The sequence below is a fragment of the Sparus aurata genome, chromosome 7 (genome assembly GCF_900880675.1).
Source record: "Sparus aurata chromosome 7, fSpaAur1.1, whole genome shotgun sequence".
NCBI classification, from domain to species: domain Eukaryota; kingdom Metazoa; phylum Chordata; class Actinopteri; order Spariformes; family Sparidae; genus Sparus; species Sparus aurata.
In genome coordinates this window covers 2,496,617-2,518,423 of record NC_044193.1, presented here as the reverse complement: position 1 = coordinate 2,518,423, position 21,807 = coordinate 2,496,617, and the positions used below count along the sequence as shown (strand labels likewise).

Sequence of the window (21,807 nt, the reverse complement as noted above, 5' to 3'; positions counted from 1 at the left end):
CATGTGAGAGTAATCTTATGCCCATGCTGGTGATTGTGAACCCAACATCTCATGATCACCTCGAGGGAATTTCTTCAAATTTGGCAGAAACATCCAGTTGGACCCAAGGATGAACTGATTTGACTTTGGGTGTCAAATGTCTTTGTGATGTCATAAAACAAGTTTCTAACAATACAGTGAACCTTTAATTAAGTTCCTTTAAAGTCTTAACTACATATTATATGAGTCTGGACAGTCTTGGATGTAAACGGCTACTTAACTGGTGCGTGGAAGCATACAAATGCAAGGGGATAATTCTAGCTTTATTTCCTGATGATGAAAAAGGCAACAGGTTGTTCCTGAGGAGGAAACTTTATTTATTTTCTCCACAAGTTTATTGACACTAGAATCAAATATCAAATTAAACATCCCTACGTGTAACTGTAGAAGGTGTACTGTGACAGTTAACGCTATAGTTGTTTATGTATCAAGTGGAGCTGATGTCTCAAGTAACCACAATGTTTTTGCAGAACTGTTTAAGGAACAAATTTACTGAAGGTTGTGGCAATATATAAAATAATACTTACTAAAACAACAGACAGTCTTGTGGCCAATGGATGACAAACAAATTAAAGAAACAAGCACCCAGAAAAACTATATAAAGGCTGCGTTCTCTTTGCCAAGACATCCTTCAACCTGCTACTGCACGAGCAACTTGAATCTGATCATCATAACGCGGTAAGGTTTTAACTTTGTCTTTCATCACAGCACCAGCTGTACAGAAAAGACTTTTAGAAAAGAACCATTACCCAGTGCTGATTTACAGTTAATTGTAGAAAAACAAAATATATCAGCTGATTGCATTGTGTCCACTTACTGAGGCGATCTCTTTCTAGGTTGAAGTTATTTACAGTGCTACCTTCCCTTCCAAGAAAGAAGTTTATTTGAGTGCGTTACAAAAAGTAAAATGATATCCCTCTTTTAAAGTAAAAGTAACTAAAAGTTTATTTTCCATGCACTTATCAAACATAAATGTAACAAAACTACTTAAGTACAAGTAAGTTTTATGTGTTCTATGTATGTTTCACTGTATTCAGTTATTTTTATCTACGAGAATAAAAGATTATACCAAAATAATAACCCTGTGGTACTTTTAAAGTATGAAATAATATATACAATTATTAAAGGGGCACTTTGTAATTTCTGGGATGAAATTCAAACTCGTAATTTTAATATTTACAATATTAATGCGGTAATAATACAATCTCAGTAATATTGTTTTTTTTTCCATAGTGAATAAACAAGCTGTTTTGAGAGGGAAATGAGGTCCCAGAACACTCTTTGTAAAACTAGAAAGGTGGCAGGGTCCGCCACATATGAACGAAGTAAAACAGCACAAATTGTGTTTGTAGTCATGAAAACAAAGAGAGTTTGATCAAACTCTCTTTGTTTTCATGACTACCTATCAGAACCCCTACCTATCAACCTACCTATCAGACCCTATCAGAAAAGAAAATTCTGTCTAAACAAGTTTGTTTGGACAGAAATTTCTTTTCTGATTTAAAATTCTTCACCAAAACTACAGTTTTCCTTTAACATATGTTGAGATTGAAATATTTCAAGAAAACAAGTTTACCTGCAGTATAAAACTATGGAACAAAAGGTTTAATGAGAGTTCTTTCACAAACTGAAGTATATAACCAGGACCTATAAGTTACTGTTATTGTAATTGTCAGTTGATATCTGAAAAACCTAACTTCTTTAATATAACTTTCTAGAGATGGCGTCAGCTCTTCCTCTCGTTGTGCTCCTCTGTTTGGCGGTAAGTGTTGATGCATCTTGCAAGAGTTTTTAAATCATTTGGTTTATTTAGACCTACATCAAACCATTTCTATTTTTCTGTAATTATTATTTTATCGTCAGCAGTATGACATTCTCACTTTGTCCTTTTTTTTTATTCACAGTAATAATCAGTAATAATTCTTCTTCTTTTTCTTAATGTAACTACAACAAACACCTTCTGCGTTGATTTAATGAATGTCTTGTTCATGTTCACAGGTGTCTGCTGCTGCAGGTAGGTAGCTGCAACTTTCAACCCTGTCCAGTGACAGAAGTTCATCCAGAACACATTACATCACGTGGTTTGCTCGAGTCATTACACAGAGCAGTTCACCAACACACCACCACCTACTCTGATCAATGCAGACTCTGGAATGGAGTGATAAAATTACACAATGTCATCAGAATCTTTATATGAACCACTGTCACAAATTATTTGAAGTGAAACCAAGTAATTACAGCATCTTTCAAGTTATTCTGATGGTGGGAGGGTGTTCGAGTTGGTTTCTTTTAAAGGGGAGACACTACAGGAGAAGCCATCATATATTCATACATTAATCCATAACATGTCTTCTTTTAGACTAAATAAAACAACTAAAATACACATTTATGTGTCTATTCCTGTTCTAGACATTTAAATGCAAACAGATAGATCCTCATTGGTGATATCATTTCAGAAAAATAAGTTCTATGGTGATATTTATTAGTTGAACAATTCCACCAGCCTGTCGCCCTCCTGGTTGGACTCGGATTGGATCGCGCCTTTTCATCGTTCAAACCAGAAAAATGACGGTGGCTGATGCAGAGGTGTGTTGTTAATCTCTCTTTATTGGTCTTCAGGTAATCGATGATCATGTTTTAGCTTTTCAGAACCCGTTTGTATTTCTTTCTGTCTTATTATTCTCTGCGTACATGCTCTCTGATGTTCCATATTGATTTTGTATCTCTGTTTTCTTCCACCGTCTCCTCCATCAGCGTAACTGCATTCGTCTTGGTGGGAACCTGGCCTCAATCCACAGCTACAGGGAACACGTCTTTATCAGGAGATTGATCAAAAGAGTCACTCGCTCCAATGTCCATGCCTGGATTGGGCTGTTTGATGCAATTGAGGTGAGTCCTCCTTTTTTTTTTTTTTTTTTTAGATTGTTTTGGCCTTTTGGCATAGAACAGCCGAAGACCTGACAAGAACCAGGTTGAGAGAGAAAGGGAGTGACTCGAACCCGGGTCCACTGCAGTTAGGACAAAGCCTCTGTACATGGGCCGCCCGCTCTACCCAGTGAGCTGAACGGCGCCCCAGGCCAGTTCTATTTACACTTGTTGACTACAGAAAAATCTGTAAACTGCAATCAATGCAGCTGTTCAGCAAGCATCTTTCTCTTCCAGGAGCGTAAGTGGCTGTGGACTGATGGGTCAAGGGTCCGGTTCTATCGCTGGGGTCGTGGGGAGCCCAACAACAACGGTAGAAGAGAACACTGTACCCACATCAACTTCAGAGGTACGAATGTTATTTCTAAACTTCCCAATGGAATTTCTTTTTTTTTTTTTTTTTTGAGAAGAAAAAATAAGAAAAAATTGTGTTCATGTTTCATCTTTATTTGTCTGTGGAACAAGCATTATATTTTAATATACTCTGATCAGTTCAACAAGTCATTAACTGCAAAGACATTTGTTGTTCTCAATCACTCTTTTTCTTTTACAGGGGACTATTGGAATGATGAACCATGTACCTATAGGTATGCTTCTGTTTGTGTGAGGAGACGTTGATGCCTCCATCCTCCATCTGCCCTCATGTGTACCGAGATGATGCCACTTCCACCATGACGACGTTACTTGTCTTTGATCTTACACTTAGTTAAGAGCAAATCTTCTCTGATGATTCACTTTTCATTAAATGCTTTAACTCATAATACACCAAATCAGTAAATGGCAGCATAGGAAATTGCCTCATTAAACTATGATTTAACTTTTTTGATTTTTTCTCATTTACTGTCATATATTCACTATCTTTAATTTCAATCACAATCAATACAAAAAACAAAAATACACTGAAATAAAAATATTCTTTAAGCATAATACGTTTATTTAATTGTGTGTGTGTGTGTGTGTGTGTGTGTGTGTGTAGACAAAAAGCATAATTTTTGTGCTCAAATTCACAAAATTTAAGATATTGCTAATATGTAATAATGACATATGACTATAGTAGAGTCTGTGAGTCATACATCATTCCTACAGGGTTATAAAAGCTGTGCGGCTCCTTTAAGAATCAGGGCAGTGAGCAGTGTGTTAGTGGTCAAGCAAGAGACCTGGAGCAGACCGGTGTTAGCGACCGGAGCAGAGGGTGAACTTTAGCAGATAAGTTGTCTAGTAGCAGTTAATGTACAGTACAGGTTACAGTTTGACCAAAGTTGTAATTTACTAACAACAAAATGAACACTGTACAGATATTTTTCTTATTAAATATCCAGGCGCCTGGGGGGGAAGATCACACCAGCTTTTATTCACAACTCTGATCAGCGAAGACTTTAATACTTAATTTCATAAACATGATAATTCTATTCAAATGACGGCCTGTTGGACGACCTAAATAGACCAGTCAATCCATGTCCAGACTTTCTACAGGAACCTAGTTGAATATTTCCCAGTGACATTTATTTTCTATATTTTTTTGGCCTTTTGGCTTTATTGACAGGACAGTTGAAGATATGTCAGGAAACAGTTTGAGAGAGGGGGGGAGCACAACAGCTCACCTGTACAAAGCTGCTTCTTGAAGTGAACATGCATGTTTCTTCCCATGCTTTTTTTCAAAGGTTTCACACTTGCCACACACAACTCAGAATAGTAACAGCATGTCAAGCTAACGTAACCTAGATTGGAAAATAACGTTTGGCTTTATCGTGCTGACAGCTGGTTATCTTTTAAAAAGGACTTTTATTCAGCGAAGCTGTGCGAATGATTGAAAGCTGGTCTGTGTCATGATGTCTGTAGAGGCTGCTGAGTCTGGTTATGTTGCCCGTCCTACGGAGGGTTGGTCCAATGTGGAAATTTGACATTAAGCCAAATTCCGAACCAGACTAGTAATACAGAATTTTAGCACTAGATGGCGAACATGACTCAGCCTCTTCTGAGTGGAACTTAATGAGTGTCCTGGCACCTCAGTCTGTCTCAGGCATGTTCAATCTGAACACTGTGAAATCTTTGAGGTACATTTTCTCTGGTTAGGTGGGGATGTCAGAGGTGTAACCAAGACATTTATGGGAAATCTTTTCAAAACTTACATTTGAAGTGTTATTGTTAGCAACTTGTTTTGTGATATCACAAAGACATTTGACCACCAAAGTGAAATCAGTTCATCCTTGGGTCTAACTGGATGTTTCTGCCAAATTTGAGAAAATTCCCTCGAGGTGATCATAAGTTGTTGGGTTCACAATCACCAGCATGGGTATAAGATTACTCTCACATGTCATTCTTGTGGCTTGTCATCATAACATCTGCTGTGGTTATGTAAACTCAAAAAAACATGTATTTACAGTGAACATTGTAACTCAATAAAATAGTTTCATCTCTGTTTGTTACATCGCCATGTTTGAGCCTGTAGTCTAGCTGACTGAATTAACCTTAACTATCATTATTGCAGTAGACCGCATGCTTCTGCAAACACATCATATGAATGAGAGCATGAAAATGTAAAGTATAGTCAAATAAAACAGGAGCTAGGTCTGCTCATGCAGGACTACTGTTTGGCTATTGATACTAAATCAAATCAATTTTATTTATATAGCCCAAAATCAAAATCACATTGCCTCAGTGGGCTTTACAATCTGTACAGTGAACAACATCCTCTGTCCTTAGACCCTCGATTCGAGTGAGGAAAAACTTCACATGTTGATGGAAAAAAAAACCTTTTAACAGGGTAGTAGTAACACTACTACCCACTATGCCAGGAAAAAAATTTACCTGGTAACAAATCTAAAACAAACATCTTAAACACACCCCCAGATGGACTCATGATTTAACAGTAGAGATATTGGCTACATCTTCTGACTGTCCAGTCTGCACATGCCTACACATAAACAGAAAAAAACAAAGTGACTCAAACTCCTCTCGACTGACTGCTTCAATATTATTAAATTGTGTTCCATCTCAAATATTCCATATTTGAAACATATATTGTTAATGGTTACTGGAAATATAATAATTATAATAACAATAAAAAGCATCTGACTAATTTCAGATACCATGACTGAACTGAAGAGTTACTGTGTCTTTAAGAGATAAGGGAGGACAGTATGCCGACAGCTTTGACTGCTTGGAATGAATCCACAACAGAACACTCATGATATGTTTGTTTTAGGTTTGTTTTCTGGTACAGTGGGTGTGTCAATAGTTCATTCATATGATGTGTTTGCAGAAGCATGCAGTCTTCTGCAATAATTATAGTTAAGGTTAGTTCAACCAGCTAGATTACAGGCTCAAACATGGCAATGGAACAAACAGCACTTGTAAAGTAACTTTATTTTTCATGCACTTATCAGAGATAAATGTAACAAAACTACATAAGTATACACAGTTTACACTGACAAGTTTAAAGAAGAATTTAAAAAAAAGTTTTGCATCATACATATAACTTAATGTTTTGCTCAAGCATAAACTTAAAATAAAAATTGTGTTCCATCTCAAATATTCCATATTTGAAACATATATTGTTAATGGTTACTGGAAATATAATAATTATAATAACAATGAAAAGCATCTGAATAATTTCAGATACCACGACTGAACTGAAGAGTTACTGTGTCTTTAAGAGATAAGGGAGGACAGTATGCCGACAGCTTTGACTGCTTGGAATGAATCCACAACAGAACACTCATGATATGTTTGTTTTAGATTTGTTTTCTGGTACAGTGGGTGTGTCAATAGTTCATTCATATGATGTGTTTGCAGAAGCATGCAGTCTTCTGCAATAATTATAGTTAAGGTTTGTTCAACCAGCTAGATTACAGGCTCAAACATGGCAATGTAACAAACAGCACTTGGAGTTACAATATTCACTGTATGAACACTTAAAAATGCAAATTTTCACAAATATTCCTGCAGATGTCTATCAGCATAAAATGATGACATGGTGGCATTTCACATTTAAAAGGTCAACTTCACTGTTACATCATAATAATCTGCTAAAATACTACTCTGGCCATTATTCATACCAGGGTACGACTGGCCTTTTCAGGGACAGTGCAGATTATTAGAAATCAAGAAGACTGAAAACTGATATCTTGGACCGATATTCATTGGGATGAAGTACAGTTTACTCATGTGCTGTTCTTGAGTACAATTTTCAGTTACTTTACCTGAGTATTTCCTTTCCATTCCCATCCCTATCATATTCAATGCCATAACTCATGAAAAAGAGGGGAGATTGTGTTTCACATTTGGTCAGATACTGGACATTAACCTTGGGTGCCAACCAAGAAATCTTCTGTGCTGTCTTGATATAACATGTAAAAGCTAAACATTAAAAAATATGGATGTTTCACAGACATCTTCAACCACAGTTGGAGTTATCAAACACAAGGATTATGACTATTATTTTTTTTACTCGTATTGAACTTGGTTTTCAGATGATTGTTGTTGCACCATATGGTGAAGTGCTCTATCAGTCCTCTGTAGTCCTCTGTAAAAATGATCGTCAAGTGTAGACGGCATGTGTCTGACTGGAAGTTATTCCCTGGAATCATTACTACTACTTCAAACGCAAGGCGATAATTAGTTTGTGAAGATCGTATTACCAGAAAGAGGCAACAGGTTGTCTTTAAGGAGGCACCTTTATTTATTTTATACACGTATTTATTGATACTAGAATCAAATTTCATATGTAACACCCCTATGTCAAACTGTGGAAGGTGTACTGCGACAGTTAACGCTATTGTTGTTTATGTATCAAGTGGAGCTGATGTCTCAAGTAACCAGAATGTTTTTATATAATTGTGTAAGGTACACGTTTACTGAAGGCTGTGGCAATATGTAAAAAGATATTAACTAAAAAAACAGACAGTCTTGTGGTCAGTGGATGACAAGCAAGTTAAAGAAACAAGCACCCAGACAACTATATAAAGGCTGCGTTCTCTTTGCCAAGACATCCTTCAACCTGCTACTGCACGAGCAACTTGTATCTGATCATCATAACACGGTAAGGTTTTAACTTTGCCTTTCATCACAGCACCAGCTGCACAGAAAAGACTTTTAGAAAAGGACAATTACCCAGTGCTGATTTACAGTTAATCGTAGAAAAACAGAATAGTTATAATAGTAATAGTTTGAGTGTGTGTTACTAAAAGTAACTTTATTTTTCATGCACTTATCAGAGATAAATGTAACAAAACTACATAAGTATACACAGTTTATACTGACAAGTTTAAAGAAGAATTAAAAAAAAAGTTTTGCATCATACATATGACTTAATGTTTTGCTCAAGAATAAACTTAAGAATTTGAAATTGCATGTGTGTTTCACTGTATACAGTTATTTTTTATGTATAAGAATATACAATTATACCAAAATAAAAACCCTGTGGTACTTTTTCAAATGCATGAAATAAGTTTGTTTAGGCAGATTTTTCATCAAAACTACACAATTTTCCTTTAACATAATGTTGATATTGTTGTATTAGGTAAGCTATTGAACCAGAGGTTTAATGAGAGGAGTTTCACAAACTGAAGTATATAAACAGTACCTATTAGTTACTGTAATTTTGTTCTACAGTTGATATCTGAACAACCTAACTTCTTTAATATAACTTTCTAGAGATGGCGTCAGCTCTTCGTCTCATTGTGCTCCTCTGTTTGGTTGTTGGACAGTTGGACGTAAGTGATGATGCATCTTGCAGTTTTTAAATCATTTATTTTATTTAGACCTTCATTAAACCCTTTCTACTTTTCTGAAATTATTATTTCATCAATCAGTATGACATTCTCACTTATTGTCCCTTTTTTCTTCACAGTAATAATTAGTAATGATTCTTCGTCTACTTCTACTTCTTAATTCAACTATAACAAACACCTTCCGAGCTCATTTAATGAATGTCTTCTTCATGTTCACAGGGTTTCTTTTTTCCATTTCTGTATCGTCCCAGACCACAGCATCGTCCCAGACCACAGCATCCTCGAAGTTATTCTAAAGGTGGGAGGGTGTTAAAGTTTATTTCTTTTAAATTGGAGACACTACAGGAGAAGCCATCATATATTTATACATTAATCCATAACATGTCTTCTTTCAGACTAAATAAAACAACTAAAATACACATTTATGTGTCTGTTTAGTCCAGATTTCTGTTCTAGACATTTAAATGGAAATTATTGCATATTTCATAGATAGATACTCATTGGTGATATCATTTCATAAAATTGTGTTTTATTGTGATATTTATAAGTTCAACAATTACATGCATTTACCCACAGTGTCATAATTTATTTCTGAAGTTCTACAATAGTTTTATTATTTGCATATTTAAGCCCACAATTTCTGAAAACTCTGAAATAATTGTCTTGCAATACGTATGAAGTTTTTGCCTGTTTAATTTATACACAAAACAAATACAGACAGCCTCTAACCAGTGTTACTACTAACTGCTGCTAACTGTATTCTGTTACATCCATGACTGTAGCCACTGTTACCGTGTTAGCTAAGTTAGCAGTGAAGCTAGCCAGACAACCGGGGGAATGTTAGTATTTGCAGCACTTGCACAGGAGCTTTAGATTGCTGGGAGAAAGAGTTTATGTTTTCAGGCCCAGTGCTAGCTGCTTTGGATGCTAACTTCTGTAGATGTCTAACAGAATACACGGACATAGTTGACATAATGTCAACATTATTTCACATTCTATTAATAATTTTAGTTAATATTTGAATGGTCTAAAAACAAAGATTCTGACATATTTCAACTTTGATGTAAGTGATCAACTGGGGAAGTTTCATGGTGAAGTCCATTAGTTAAATTATTTATGTAATTCACCTGTAGTGTCTTACCAACCCCAATGAATATGATGTAAAACTTCTGACTCAGACTTGAGCCTCATTCTGTTTGTCTGTCTAACATGAAAACTGTGATGCAGCCTGTCCTTCTGGTTGGTCTCCGTGTGGCGGGCGGTGTTTCATTGTTCAAGCCAGAAAACTGACGGTGGCTGATGCAGAGGTGCGTAGTTAATCTCTCTTTATTGGACTTCAGGTAGTCGATGATCAAGTTTTACCTTTTCAGAACCCCTTTGTCTGTCTCTCCTCTATCTTAGTCTTCTCTGCGTACATGCTCTCAGATGTTCCATATTGACTTAGTATCTCTGTTTTCTCCCACCGTCTCCTTCATCAGCGCAACTGCATTCGTCTTGGTGGGAACCTGGCCTCAATCCACAACATCAATGATTACAACTGGATCAGGGGAATGGTTAAAAAAGCCTGTGGCTCTGATGTGCGGGCCTGGATCGGGCTGTCTGATGCAATTGAGGTGAGACATTTTTATACTTGTTGACTACGGACAAAACTGTAAACTGCAATCAATGCAGCTGTTCAGCAATCAGCTTTCTCTTCCAGGACGGAAAGTGGCTGTGGACTGATGGGTCGAGGTTTGTCTTCAGTCGCTGGGGTCGTGGGGAGCCCAACAACTACGGTGGACAAAGAGAAGACTGTACCCACATCAACTTCAGAGGTACGAATATTATTTCTAAACCTCCTAATGGTATTTTTAATTGAGAAGAAACATGGATAAAAATTGTGTTCATATTTAAATGTACTCTGATCCGTTCAAAGAGTCATTAACTGCAAAGATATTTGTTGTACTCAGTCACTCTTTTCCTTTTACAGGGGAGTATTGGAATGATGAACCATGTTCCTTGAAGTATGCTTCTGTTTGTGTGAGGAGACGTTGATGCCTCCATCCTCCATCTGCCCTCATGTGTACCGAGATGATGCCACTTCCATCATGACGACGTTACTTTGTCTTTGATGTTACACTTAAATAAGAGCAAACTTTCTCTGATGATTCACTTTTCATTTAATCCTTCAAATCAAAATCCACCAAATCAGTAAATGGCAGCATAGGAAATTGCCTCATTAAACTATGATTTAACATTTTTGATTTCTTTCTCATTTTCTGTCATATATTCACTATCTTTAATTTTAATCACAATCAGTACAAAAAACAAAAATACACTGAAATAAAATATTCTTAAAGCATAATACGTTTCTTTAATTGTGTGTGTGTGTTTGTGTTTGTGTTTGGTGACCAGAGTGTCACACTTACTGTCAGAGAGGTGATGACAGAAACACTATGACAGAAAACTCACAGCAGTGATGTCACAAGTATTTTTAACTTAAAGCCCCCCTCCATTGTATTTTAATATTTTTATCCTTTCTTGGCAGTGTTGATGAGGCAAATGTTTGTAGACAAAAAGCATAATTTTTGTGCTCAAATTCACAAAATATAAGCTGTTCTTAATATGGAATAATGACGTATGATTATAGTAGAGTCTGTGAGTTATACATCATTCCAACAGGGTTATTAAAGCTGTGCGGCTCCTTTAAGAATCAGGGCGGTGAGCAGTGTATTAGTGGTCAAGCAAGAGACCTGGAGCAGACCGGTGTTAGCGACCGGAGCAGAGGGTGAAGATAAGTTGTCTAGTAGCAGTTAATGTACAGTGCAGGTTACAGTTTGATCATGAATCAACTCTGCAGCCCATCAATACACAAGGAGAACTTCAGTTTGAGTGACAGCTGGCACTATCCCTGCTATTATTCATGCTGCTTGGCCATGCCAATATAAATGCTGTTGCTAATCCATGCTAGTGATGTTGACTACTAGCCACACCCCCATTCTCTGTTTTGACCATTAGACAGGAAGAAAAACTGACTGACTTACTTTAAGTAGTAAAAGTAACAGTCCTCGATCCAAAACATTAAAACGTCTATTCCCATCCAGCCCAAAGTTAATACAAAGTTGTTTTGAACCATCGTTTTAGGCTCTTTTGAAAGGTTAAACCCTGATTGTTCCCCCCCGAGCTGTCAGAAGCTCTGTAAATGCTTCTATCATTGATCAATAGGAGTCTGAACACACTGAATGCTAATTTATTTTTCTCACCTGAATATTTCCAATGCAATATAGGCCTGCAGGTGACCTGTAACTGCCTCTATTAGCTGTAAAGTGCATGTGGTCTTAAATAGCCCAAGTTGTAATTTACTAACAATATCACTGAAAACAGATATTTTTCTTATTAAATATCCAGGTGCCTGGGGGGAAGCTCACGCCAGCTTTTATACACAACTCTAATGAACGAACAAGACTAAAATACTTAATTTCATGAACACAATAATTCTATTCAAATGACGGCCTGTTGGACGACCTAAACAGACCAATCAATCCATGTCAAGGCATGCAGAGACTTTCTACAAGAACCTAGTTGAATATTTCCCAGTGACTTTAATTTTCTTGATCATATGTAGGATCAGAGCTCTGTGGGTTGGATAAAGGAAGTTACCAAAAATATCCTTTTAACTTTTGTATTTTATGACAAAAACAAGTCTATCGTCATAGATCATAGTTCCTGGTGAACATTATGTATAGTGACACGCGCTGCACGTCTCAGTTTTGGGGGCACTGGTATAAGTGTCTTTTAAAAATGAGTCATTAGATTATTATGTTTTTATTTTATTGTGTGTTTCTTAATCCTTTTGTACTGTGTGTCTTGCTTTTATTTTTTGTATGGACCTTGAGTCTGAAAATAAAGCTTATCTATCTATCTATCTATCTATCTATCTATCTATCTATCTTTTATCCAATAATTACTGTCACTCTTTCAGTCTTTTTTTTTTATTCCACTCTGTGTAACAGACAGCGGTGTGATCAGTGTGCAGGCAGCTCTGTATGGACGTGCAGACAGAGAGACCTGCAGTGAGGGCAGACCTCCACAACAGCTCACCTGTACAAAGTGCTCTCAGCAGGGCACTGTGGACGTCCTCAGGAGGAGGTACGCACACTGAAGTCCAAAATGTCCTCATGTGGCTGCTGCAGTTTTGATTAAAGCAACATTATGTTGTATCTTGTTCCATTTGACGCAACACACCTGTCATAAAAACAAATACCAGGTGATTGTAACAGTTCCTCAGATGAAATGTTACCTTACATGCTAACTACAAACAACAGTCAGCATGTAGTAACAATGCTATGGCTTGAAATACTTAGTCATGAAGTGAACATGCATGTTTTTTCAAATGCTGCAGTCAAAGTATTCACATTCACCACACACAACTCAGAACAGTAACAGCATGTCAGGCTAACGTAACCTGAAACATCGACCATAACATCTGGCTTCAACGTGCTGACAGCTGATTATCTTTTGAAATGGGATTTTATTCAGCAAAGCTGTGCAAATGATTGATGAATGATCTTGCTTGGTTACTCTCTTTCTCTCCTCAGACATTGTCCTCTTTGTTGTTTTCACCTGTGTCATGATGTCTGTAGAGGCTGCTGAGCCTGGTTATGTTGCCCATCCTACGGAGGGTTGGTCCAATGTAGAAATCTGACATTAAGCCAAATTCCAAACCAGACTAGTGATACAGAATTTTACCACTAGGTGGCGTACATGACTCAGCCTCTTCTGAGTGGAACTTAATGAGTGTCCTGGCACCTCAGTCTGTCTCAGGCATGTTCAATCTAAAAACTGTGAAATCTTTGAGGTACATTTTCTCTGGTTAGGTGGGGATGTCAGAGGTGTAACCAAGACATTTATGGGAAATCTTTTCAAAACTTACATTTGAAGTGTAATTGTTAGAAACCTGTTTTGTGACATCACAAAGACATTTGACCACCAAAGTGAAATCAGTTCATCCTTGGGTCCAACTGGACGTTTCTGCCAAATTTGAGAAAATTCCCCCGAGGTGATCATAAGATGTTGGGTTCACAATCACCAGCATGGGCATAAGATTACTCTCACATGTCATTCTTGTGGCTTGTCATCATAGCATCTGCTGTGGTTATGTAGACTCATAAAAACATGTATTTACAGTGAACATTGTAACTGAATAAAATAGTTTCACACTGTTTGTTACATTGCCATGTTTGAGCCTGTAGTCTAGCTGACTGAACTAACCTTAACTATCATTATTGCAGTAGACTGCATGCTTCTGCAAACACATCATATGAATGAGAGCATGAAATGTAAAATATAGTCAAACAAAACAGGAGCTAGGTCTGCTCATGCAGGACTACTGTTTGGCTATTGACACACCCACTATAGCAGGAAAAAGATGTACCTGATAACAAGTCTAAAACAAACATATCATGAGTCTGTCTGGGGGTGTGTTTAGATGTAACAGCAGAGATCTTGGCTACATCTTCTGACTGTCCAGTCTGAAAACAGTCCCTGTTGGGTTAGTAGTGTCAGTTCTGGTCTTGAACCTCAGTGGAGGATTCTCATCATGTTTCATCAACGGAAGAAGGCCATCGGATACGACCAAAAGCTTTAGCAAAAGCTAAATAAGTTATCTTAACCCCATGATCATTAATGAATGCTCAGTATCACATTATGTGTTTTTATAATGTACAGTAGGCTTGCATCCCTCTACATCAAACCTATTCAACTTCTTATGTAGAAGGGTGAGATTTTAAAAAAGTGATGTGCTAAGGAGCCAGACTTATTACATATATCTGTCCTTTAAAACTTGTAATTTAAATGTGTTAAAACAATGGCCTTTCTTAGTTTTCACAATTAAAAGAGAAATTCTGTGTACAAAAGTTCAGAAAAAAAACATTTTCCTTTTTAATACTAGAAGTAAAGTGTTGGCTTGCTTTTAGTGGTTATAAAGTTGTACACTTGCAAAGAACATGTATATCATAGCAGAGAGATGAGGCAGGTCAGAGGAGAAAGTGTTAAAAGAAATTTGCCACTGCAGAGTGAAAGTGCAGAGGCGGTGACCTGCACACAAGGAAATGTTCTCCAACTCTGTTGTTTTTGTCACCTCCTCACCAGATGTCACATGTGATATCTGGAGTCAGTTCTGTATACAGAGCAAATAGAAGAGTGAAAATAAACAGAGCACGATGAGTAAACACAGATACCAGAAGATTTAAGAAAGCATTATTAACTCCTCCAAAAATTCAGGTAATGACTGTGTGTTTCCATTAAGACAGGCACAAAATGATTCCTGTTGAAGAAATGCAGCTCGGGGCAGGTGAGAGGAATCTACATACAGCCACCATCGTCATGTTTGTTGTGTGCAAACCCTTTAGTGTCAGTCAACATGCGACATGACACAATGAAGCTCCTGACAGGTGGCCTGCATTTGAATTCAGGTTGGCAGTTATGTATCAGTGCATATTAATAATGAGCTACAGTTTGTCATGAGACAAAATAAATAAATAAACTAGAACGGCACTCAGTAGAGTGCATTACACACTACTTTGAGTTTCAATATTCACTGTATGAAACACGTTTTCTGTTAACAGCTTCATAAAAGTAAATATTTTATATTTGTTTATTTTTTTTGTAGATACATGTTTGGATGATTCTACATAACCACAGCAGATGTTATGATGACAAGCTAGAATAATGACATTTGAGAGTATTTTAATGCCTGCACTGCTGATCCAGCATCTCATGATCACCTCGAGGGAATTTCCTCAAATTTGGCAGAAACGTCCAGTTGGACCCAAGGATGAAATGATTTGATTTTGTGGTCGAATGTCTTTGTGATGTCACAAAACAGGTTTATAGCAAAAACACTTGAAATTAAAATTTTAACAATTTTCCCCAACATTGAATAATGGCCAGAAATGTGTTTTTAGCAGATTATTATGACGTCACAGTGAAGTCGACCTTTTAGATATAAAATGCCACCACTTCATCATTTTATTCTAATAGACATTTGCAGGGTCGACTGTTACGCCTTTTTTGGGGCTGATAAGGATTATTGGAAAATCAGGAAGACTGAAAACTGATATTTGGGACCCATATTCAATGCCACAACTCAGGAAAAGAAGGGGTGATTGTGTTTCACATTCTGTCAGGTTCTGAATTTTCTCTTAATGAACTTACACAATAACAGACATAGCTCAGCATTCAAGCACAAGGTCATCGGTTTTGCTGATCTTGATGTTCAGGTGATTGTTGTTGCACCATGTGGTGAAGCGCTCTGTCAGTCCTCTGTAGTCCTCTGTAAAAATGATCTCCAAGTGTAGGCGGCATGTGTCTGACTGGAAGTTATTCCCTGGAATCATTCAAGTCAATACTGCTACTTAACTGGTGCGTGGAGGCATTCAAATGTAAGGCGTTCATTCTAGTTTTGTTTGCTGATGATCACAATACCAGAAAGAGGCGACAGGTTGTCCATGGGAAGGAAACTTTATTTATTTTCTCCACAAGTATATCGACACAAGAATCCAATTATTTATGATTCACCCCTATGTCAAACTGTGGAAGGTGTACTGCGACAGTTCACACTATTGTTTTTTACCTGTCAAGTGGAGCTGATGTCTCAAGTAAGCGGAATGTTTTTGTAGACTTGTTTGAGGAACACATTTACTCAGTGCTGTGGCAATATGTAAAACAATAGCTAGTCTTGTGGTCGATGGATGACAAGCAAGATAAGGAAACAAGCGCCCAGAAAAACTATATAGAGGCTGCGTTCTCTTTGCCAAGACATCCTTCAACCTGCTACTGCACGAGCAACTTGAATCTGATCATCATAACACGGTAAGGTTTTAACTTTGTCTTTCATCACAGCACCAGCTGCACAGAAAAGACTTTTAGAAAAGGACAATTACCCAGTGCTGATTTACAGTTAATCGTAGAAAAACTAAATATATCATCTGATTGCATTGTGTCCACTTACTGAGGCGATCTGTTTCTAGGTTGAAGTTGTTTATAGTGCTACCTTCCCTTCCAAGAAAGAAATTTATTTGAGTGTGCTAATGATATCCTTCTTTTAAAGTAAAAGTAACTAAAAGTTTATTTTCATACACTTATCAGAGATAAATGTAACTTAGCATAAGTATACACAGTTTATACTGACAAGTATGTAGAAGAGTTTAAACATTTTTGGGTCATACATGTTACTTAATATTTTGCTCAAGAATTAACTTAAGAATTGAATTTGTATATGTGTTTCACTGTATCCATTTATTTCTTATGGATAAGAATATAAAATTGTACTGAAATAAAAACCCTGTGATACTTTTAAAGTATGTAATAATATATACAAATATTAAAGGAAAGTAATATTAGCGAAGTCATAATACAATCTCAGGAATATTTATTTTTACCACAAGTAAACAAACAAGCTGTTTTCAGTGGGAAATGAGGTCCTAGAACACTGTTTGTAAAACTAGAGAGGTGGCGGGTCCGCCACATAAACAAGGTAAAACAGTAGAAAAATTGTGTTTGTAGTCATGAAAATAAAAGAGTTTGTTTAATTAAATGATTAAGTTTGTTTAGACAGAATTTTCTATTCTGATTTAAATTCTTCACCAAAACTACAGTTTTCCTTTAACATATGTTGAGATTGAAATATTTCAAGAAAACAAGTTTACCTGCAGTATAAAACTGCTGAACCAGAGGTTTAATGAGAGTTCTTTCACAAACTGAAGTATATAACAGTACCTATAAGTTACTGTTATTTTGATTGTCAGTTGACATCTGAAAAACCGAACTTCTTTAATATAACTTTTTATAGATGGCGTCAGCTCTTCCTCTCGTTGTGCTCCTCTGTTTGGCCGTTGGACAGTTGGACGTAAGTGATGATGCATCTTGCAGTTTTTAAATCTTTTGTTTTATTAAGACCTACATTGAATCCTTTCTACTTTTCTGAAATTATTATTTCATCCTCAGCAGTATGACATTTTCACTTTATCCCTTTTGTCTTCACAGTAATAATCATTAATAATTCTGCGTCTACTTCTTACTTTAACTACAACAAACACCTTATGAACTTATTAAATGAATGTCTTGTTCATGTTCACAGGTGTCTGCTGCTGCAGGTAGGTAGCTGCAACTTTCAACTCTGTCCAGTGACAGAAGTTCATCCAGAACACATTACATCATGTGGTTTGCTCGAGTCATTACACAGAGCAGTTCACCAACACACCACCACCTACTCTGATCAATGCAAAAAATGCTTCGGTCACTCTGGGATGGAGCGATAAAATTACACAATGTCATCAGACTGTTTATATAAATCTCTGACACAAATTATTTTGAAGTGAAACCAAGTAATTACAGCATCTTTAAAGTTATTCTGATGGTGGGAGGGTGTTAATGTTTATTTCTTTTAAAGGGGAGACGCTACAGGAGAAGCCATCATATATTCATACATTAATCCATAACATTTCTTCTTTCAGACTAAATAAAACAACTAAAATACACATTTATGTGTCTATTTAGACCAGATTTCTGTTCAAGACATTTAAATGGAAATGATTGCATATTTAATAGATACATTTTCATTGGTGATATAATTTCAGAATAATTAGTTTCATTGTGATATTAATTAGTTAAACAAAAACACCCATTTGCCCAAAGTGTCATCATTTATTTCTGATGTTCTACAGTAGTTTTATTATTTGCATATTTAAGCCCACAATTTCTGAAAACTCAGAAATAATTGTCTTAAATATGCAACATGTAATCATTTTTTATTACACAAAACAAATACAGACAGCCTCTAACCAAAGTTACTGCTAACTGCTGCTAACTGTATTCTGTTACATCCATGAGTGTAGCTACTGTTAGCGTGTTAGCTAAGTTAGCAGTGAAGCTAGCCAGACAACCGGGGGAATGTTAGTGTTTGCAGCACTTGCACAGGAGCTTTAGATTGCTGGGAGAAAGAGTTTATGTTTTCAGGCCCAGTGCTAGCTGCTTTGCATGCTAACTTATGTAGATCTCTCTAACAGAATACATAGATATAGTTGACGTAATGTCAACATCATTTCACATTCTGGTAATCATTTTAGTTAATATTTGAATGGTTTAAAAACAAAGATTCTTACATATTTCAACTTTGATGTAAGTGATCAACTGGGGAAGTTTCATGGTGATGTCTATTAGTTAAGCTATTTATGTAATTCACCTGTAGTGGCTTGCCAACCCCAATGAATATGATGTAAAACTTCTGACTCAGACTTGAGCCTCATTCTGTTTGTCTGTCTAACATGAAAACTGTGATGCAGCCTGTCCTTCTGGTTGGTCTCTGTCTGGCTCGCGCTGTTTCATTGTTGAAACCAGAAAACTGACGATGGCTGATGCAGAGGTGCGTAGTTAATCTCTCTTTATTGGACTTCAGGTAGTCGATGATCAAGTTTTACCTTTTCAGAACCCCTTTGTCTGTCTCTCCTCTATCTTAGTCTTCTCTGCGTACATGCTCTCAGATGTTCCATATTGACTTAGTATCTCTGTTTTCTCCCACCGTCTCCTTCATCAGCGCAACTGCATTGCTCTTGGTGGGAACCTGGCATCAATCCACAACATCAATGATTACAACTGGATCAGGGGACTGGTTAAAAAAGCCTTTGGCTCTGATGTGCATGCCTGGATCGGGCTGTCTGATGCAATTGAGGTGAGACATTTTTACACTTGTTGACTACGGACAAAACTGTAAACTGCAATCAATGCAGCTGTTCAGCAATCAGCTTTCTCTTCCAGGACGGAAAGTGGCTGTGGACTGATGGGTCGAGGTTTGTCTTCAGTCGCTGGGGTAGTGGGGAGCCCAACAACAACGGTGGACAAAGAGAAGACTGTACCCACATCAACTTCAGAGGTACGAACATTATTTCTAAACCTCCTAATGGTATTTTTAATTGAGAAGAAACATGGATAAAAATTGTGTTATGTTTTTCTTAATATTTAAATGTACTCTGATCCGTTCAAAGAGTCATTAACTGCAAAGATATTTGTTGTACTCAGTCACTCTTTTCTTTTTACAGGGGAGTATTGGAATGATGAACCATGTACCATGAAGTATGCTTCTGTTTGTGTGGGGGGACGTTGATGCTTCCATCCTCCATCTGCCCTCATGTGTACCGAGATGATGCCACTTCCACCATGACGACTTTACTTTGTCTTTGATCTTACACTTAAATAAGAGCAAACTTTCTCTGATGATTCACTTTTCATTTAATCCTTCAAATCAGAATCCACCAAATCAGTAAATGGCAGCATAGGAAATTGCCTCATTAAACTATGATTTAACATTTTTGATTTGTTTTCTTATTTTCTGTCATATATTCACTATCTTTTATTTCAATTACAATCAATACAAAAAACAAAAATACACTAAAATAAAAATATTCTTTAAGCATAATACGTTTCTTCAATTTTGTGTGTGTGTGTGTGTGTGTAAGAAGTATGTTTAACGTAAAGCCCCCCTCCATTGTATTTTGATATTTTTATCATATTTCTGAGTCCTTTTCTTGGCAGTTTTGATGAGGGAAATGTTTTCAGATAAATAAAACTTTTTTGCTCAAAGTCACTTAATTTAAGCTGTTACTAACATGGAATGATGAAATATGACTATAGTAGAGTCTGTGAGTCATACATCATTCCAACAGGGTTATAAAAGCTGTGCGGCTCCTTTAAGAATCAGGGCGGTGAGCAGTGTGTTAGTGGTCAAGCAAGAGACCTGGAGCAGACCGGTGTTAGTGACCGGAGCAGAGGGTGAACTTTAGCAGATAAGTTGTCTAGTAGCAGTAAATGTACAATACAGGTTACAGTTTGATCATGAATCAACTCTGCAGCCCATCAATACACAAGGAGAACTTCAGTTTGAGTGACAGCTAGCACTCTCCCTGCTATTATTCATGCTGCTTGGCCATGCCAATATAGATGCTGTTGCTAATCCATGCTAGTGATGTTGACTACTAGCCACACCCCCATTCTCTGTTTTTACCATTAGACAGAAAGAAAAACTGACTGACTTACTTTAAGTAGTAAAAGTAAAAGCCCTCGATCCAAAACATTAAAACGTCTATTCCCATCCAGCCCAAAGTTAATTCAAAGTTGTTTTGAACCATCGTTTTGGGCTCTTTTGAAAGGTTAAACCCTGATTGTTCCCCCCCGAGCTGTCAGAAGCTCTGTAAATGATTCTATCATTGATCAATAGGAGTCTGAACACACTGAATTATTTATTTATTTTTCTCACCTTAATTTTTCTTACGCAACATAAGCCTGCAGATGACCTGGAACTGCCTCTATTAGCTGTAAAGTACATGTGGTCTTAAATAGTATATATTATATTAATATATTAAAATGTTCTTATTAAATATCCAGGCGCCTGGGGGGAAGCTCACGCCAGCTTTTATACACAACTCTGATGAACGAACAAGACTAAAATACTTAATTTCATGAACACAATAATTCTATTCAAATGACGGCCTGTTGGACGACCGAAATAGACCAATCAGTCCATGTCGAGGCACGCAGAGACTTTCTACAGGAACCTAGTTTAATATTTCCCAGTGACATTTATTTTCTTGATCATATGTAGGACCAGAGCTCTGTGAGTGGGATAAAGGAAGTTGCAGCATACCAAAAATATTCTTTTAATTTTGTATTTTATGACAAAAACAAGTCTATCGTCATAGGTCATAGTCCCTCATATCCACGAATCTGTCACCCTTTTGTCGTATTTTGATATTCCACTCTGTGTAACAGACAGCGGTGTGATCAGTGTGCAGGCAGCTCTGTATGGACGTGCAGACAGAGAGACCTGCAGTGAGGGCCGACCTCCACAACAGCTCACCTGTACAAAGTGCTCTCAGCAGGGCACTGTGGACGTCCTCAGGAGGAGTTAAGCACAAAAAAGTCCAAAATGTCCTCATGTGGCTGCTGCAGTTTTTATTCACATGCACCACACACAACTCAGAACAGTAACAGCATGTCAAGCTAACGTAACCTGAACCATCGACCATTACATTTGGCTTTAACGTGCTGACAGCTGATTATCTTTTGAAATGGGATTTTA

At 37.0% G+C, this 21,807-nt stretch overlaps 3 protein-coding genes across 3 annotated transcripts; all 3 read left to right on the top strand.

Annotated features, from left to right (window-relative positions):
* The first annotated feature begins 536 nt into the window (after positions 1-536).
* Positions 537-3,846, top strand: LOC115585370 (galactose-specific lectin nattectin-like). Its single transcript, XM_030423689.1, has 7 exons — positions 537-717; positions 1,758-1,801; positions 2,038-2,053; positions 2,543-2,625; positions 2,794-2,928; positions 3,202-3,313; positions 3,518-3,846. The coding sequence occupies exons 2-7, from the start codon at positions 1,760-1,762 to the stop codon at positions 3,580-3,582; spliced, it is 453 nt and encodes a 150-aa protein (XP_030279549.1). The 5' UTR covers positions 537-717; positions 1,758-1,759; the 3' UTR covers positions 3,583-3,846.
* A 4,760-nt stretch (positions 3,847-8,606) lies between these two features.
* LOC115585363 (galactose-specific lectin nattectin-like) lies at positions 8,607-10,935 on the top strand. Its single transcript, XM_030423682.1, has 6 exons — positions 8,607-8,678; positions 8,916-8,994; positions 9,924-10,003; positions 10,175-10,309; positions 10,396-10,510; positions 10,666-10,935. Exons 1-6 carry the CDS (start codon positions 8,622-8,624, stop codon positions 10,728-10,730), a joined length of 531 nt encoding a protein of 176 aa, XP_030279542.1. The 5' UTR covers positions 8,607-8,621; the 3' UTR covers positions 10,731-10,935.
* A 1,832-nt stretch (positions 10,936-12,767) lies between these two features.
* Positions 12,768-20,041, top strand: LOC115585367 (galactose-specific lectin nattectin-like). Its single transcript, XM_030423687.1, has 8 exons — positions 12,768-12,824; positions 16,494-16,547; positions 17,527-17,583; positions 17,815-17,830; positions 19,019-19,098; positions 19,270-19,404; positions 19,491-19,605; positions 19,772-20,041. Exons 3-8 carry the CDS (start codon positions 17,527-17,529, stop codon positions 19,834-19,836), a joined length of 468 nt encoding a protein of 155 aa, XP_030279547.1. The 5' UTR covers positions 12,768-12,824; positions 16,494-16,547; the 3' UTR covers positions 19,837-20,041.
* Positions 20,042-21,807: the final 1,766 nt, after the last annotated feature.